The 3,843-nt window shown below is 31.7% G+C and overlaps 1 protein-coding gene across 1 annotated transcript; it reads left to right on the forward strand.

Moving 5' to 3' along the window:
* Positions 1–372: 372 nt before the first annotated feature.
* On the forward strand, positions 373–3,285 carry LOAG_10042 (hypothetical protein). Its single transcript, XM_003145569.2, has 6 exons — positions 373–493; positions 914–986; positions 1,153–1,246; positions 1,354–1,495; positions 2,048–2,285; positions 2,979–3,285. The coding sequence occupies exons 1-6, from the start codon at positions 455–457 to the stop codon at positions 3,191–3,193; spliced, it is 801 nt and encodes a 266-aa protein (XP_003145617.1). The 5' UTR covers positions 373–454; the 3' UTR covers positions 3,194–3,285.
* Positions 3,286–3,843: the final 558 nt, after the last annotated feature.

Below are 3,843 nucleotides of genomic sequence, written 5' to 3' on the forward strand. Positions count from 1 at the left end.
AGCTGTTCCATTATTTTATTTTTGCATTTTTAACAATTTTAATGACAAGAAATATTAAATTGCATAACTGAATGATGGATAGCTAGTTGTTATTACTTATTAATAATTTTATGTAAATACTTTGCTTGTATGTATGTATAAATATATACATAAGTGATAAATTTATCATTTTTACAAATTAAATAAATGCTTTATTTAAGGTTGTATAATACTGACAAATTAAATTATCTTCATTGGTGCAAATAATAGCAATATTTCTGGTCAATACATTTTATCCATACCAATATCCATTTATAATCGGACAATCATACTAATCATAATCATAATCGGGTCATAATTGGACTATCATTTGACGACAATCAGAGAAATATGGTTCTTATTATATGTGATTTAATTACTGCTTAATTGATTCTGGCCCTTTGTCTCTCGTAAGAAAGGATATCAATCATCAAACATGGCACGTACTCCAGTAAGGTTGAATGTTTACGACATGGTAAGCTTTCATCATTCTTGTTACTGAATATCACTTCTTTTTTTTTCTTTTTTTTAATGACTAATGCTATCACGTATATGATATATGATGCTATGGTTGTTGTAAAAATTTCTAGCTTGATATTGTTTGATTTTGCTTAGCTTAATTTTTATATCTCAGCATATGTATTCGAGTGACAGTAAGGCAGTTTTCTTTCTCTTATCTTTTCAGTGGGTGAAATTTAACCCTGCATATATGGAAAAATACCAACTCACCAAAAGATCTATAAGAAATTTGAAACTGAAGAAGCTGGAGTAATTGATATTTCAATTAGATTACAATATATCTGTTGCGGTCTTCCTCAATTTTTATCGCAAATTTGATTGCATGATATTGAAATGTAATTTATTTGAAATTTATTAAAACATCCTATTATTTTAGTACTGGTTGAACGATTATGCCTCCACTCTTGGATTTGGAGTATACCATACAGGCATTGAAGTATATGGTGTTGGTAAGTGTAATTTCTTTCAAGAAATAAAATTAATACATGTCTCAAGATATCTTCACTAAAGTTCAGCAACGTACTTTATCTGTTTTATCCATTACTTAACCAAAAAATTTAATTTTCAAATTCATTTATTAAAATGTTCTCATTCTTAACATTGTTTCCATTCCAGAATATGCTTATGGTGGACACCCGTTCCCATTTTCTGGAATTTTCGAAAATTCACCGAGAGATGCAGAAGAGTTGGGTGAGAATTTTAAGTTCAAGTAAGTAATTTTGTTTAACTTTATTTGATATTTTTTTTTCTAGCCATATTGACAGGCATTGTGAAAATTGCTGGCGGAATTATTCTCTAAAAAATAGATGTCTTCAGAGAAAGTATCCTTATTGGCGAGACCGATTTCAATGCTACTGACATAAAACATCTTATCCAGATGTTGGGAAGTGAATACAGAGGCGACAAATATCATTTAATTTCAAAAAATTGCAATCATTTCACAGCTGCTTTGGCTAAGGTATTCAATGAGCACTTTTATTTACTTAGTGACCTTAGGCTTTTAATAGATGACACAAAATTTTACGGTGAAACGAAAGACATAAATACATAGTTTGAAAATAGTGCTATAACAGCAATGAAAACATATATTGCATGCCATCAATGTGTTCAAACTATCACCTGTTAGGCAATGAAATATTTATAATGTTGTCAAGTTGGATTTCATATTTTGATATGGCATATGGGCTATGTACGAGCCACTGTTAAAAGAAGACTTCAAGAGAAATCAGTGTCATTTAAGGAAGTAAAACCCTGTAAAAAGTAGATATGAGAGTACAGATAAAGTAGATATGAAAATAAATAGAATATTGATAAAGTAGATATGAACCAGCCGATTTATAAATGAATAAGAATTTACTGAGTCCATTGTGTTCGTTGAATGGAAAATCTCTTTTTTAATTCAGCAGGTGCAGAATTTCATTCCAGTTTCATTTTCACAACTTTTCTTTATGATATACCTCTCTAATATTTCAGAACTTTACGGTTATAATTACTCTTTACCCACTTTTAGACACTGACCGGAAAAGAGATACCATCTTGGGTAAATCGACTTGCTACCGTATCACATTCAATACCGTTTTTGGAGCGTTGTTTGCCGCGAGAATGGTTGACACCCGTGGCGTTACAGCACTGTTTGGAGGAAAGACGAAGAAGTGGGAATTATACTTCTATTGAACGTGATCAGGAAACTACTGAACAATCAAGCAGCAGCGGAAGACGTGGCAGCCTGCCTCTTGGTGGCAGTATCGGTCAGCTGTCTTCTTGGATGCTCTAACTTGCTTTTGTTCTGTCTGTGTTTCCCTTCTTCTTTTAAAGAGAAGCTGGAAAAAGTTTATCGGATACCCGATAAAAGAACTGATACTTTTTTTGGGAAGTAATTCTTTAAACTTTAAGTTATGAGAGAAATCGAGATGCTACTATCGTATTGTATAAATTACACTGATCTTTGAACACATATGATTGGTGTAATATACAGTTAGCTCTTCGACACCTTTTTATTCCATTCAATAATATTATAGTATTCTAGTTCTAATATCGCAGTTTTCTTTCCTCTATTTTTTTTCCGTTAACTCATAGTTAAAGTTTATTTTCGTCATCATCCTGTCAAGTTGTTGCAATTGTCAAACGTTAAGTGATACTTGATATAAGTGTTAAGTGATACTTGATATAATATTTCACAACTACGAACTGCAGTATCTCGGTCTGACATTGCTATGCTGTCGACCAAATTAATTGGCTTCTTTGTGACTTTATTATTTCCCTGTAAAATTCGTTCTTCGAAAATTGAGTTGACTTTGTTATTTGTAAGCGGTATCATATAATTGCGTTATTGCAAACGTGTAACGTGAAACAAATATAGCACGTCAATTTTATTGGAACTAATGTTTCTGTACTGTTGCTCAAAGTTGATGCATGAATAAATTTAAATTTAACCATTACAGGAACAAAATTATTGGCTGGTAACTTAACGACCAATTGTTCAGCTTCAACAAATCTTCTGAATGCTGCAGATGCGGGACGCTCCTGTAGTCCAGTGCCACATTTATCAAAAATTTGGAATTCAATCAAAAATTTTACCATTGATAGCACTCAGTCAACAACAGATGTTTCTTCGTCATCCAGTTCTCAATCCATTCGTGGGAAAGAAGGAAAGTAATTGTTCCACCATTTGCATCTAATTGAAAGCCTTACAGTATATATTACACTTACTTTTGTTCTTTTAAAATCTGATTTTATTTCCACAACCTGACTTCCACTTCAAAAATATATTTGTTATGCTAAGTCTTTTAAGTGTATTAAGAGGATTTGAAATGAAATATTTCAGGTGAGACTCGTGACATATTCCAAAGTTATGATTTAACTTTAAACTATTTAATTATACCCAAAGTGTTAATGTCTTTTAATTTTTTTCTTTATCAAAGAATTCCATTTTTTGTTTTCGTCTGGTTTTTCGTTTAGTTAAAATTAGATTAGTGAGTTAGTTCAATACTTCCGACATTATCATGCAGTGCCTTTCAGCTTTATGCCTTTGTTTTCTTATAATTTTCCAGCTTTTCGTCGTTTTATTCCATTCTATTCTAGCAATATACTATCACGGCTTTCTAGTAGATTATGTATGCATTTCTTCTGGAACAAAAATTTTTTGTACAAAATATTTTTGCCGAAGAAGTTATGAATGCAGGAACTGTTGTTGTTTGGTCTCTTGTTATCGTTTAACTGCGGTCTCATTTTATTGCCTTACTTCACAAATCAAGTTGTCCTGAAAGTCAGGGTCGGTTGGTTAATGCACTGCTTAGTTAATTGCAG

Source organism: Loa loa, assembly GCF_000183805.2.
Source record: "Loa loa unplaced genomic scaffold supercont3.150, whole genome shotgun sequence".
NCBI lineage: Eukaryota > Metazoa > Nematoda > Chromadorea > Rhabditida > Onchocercidae > Loa > Loa loa.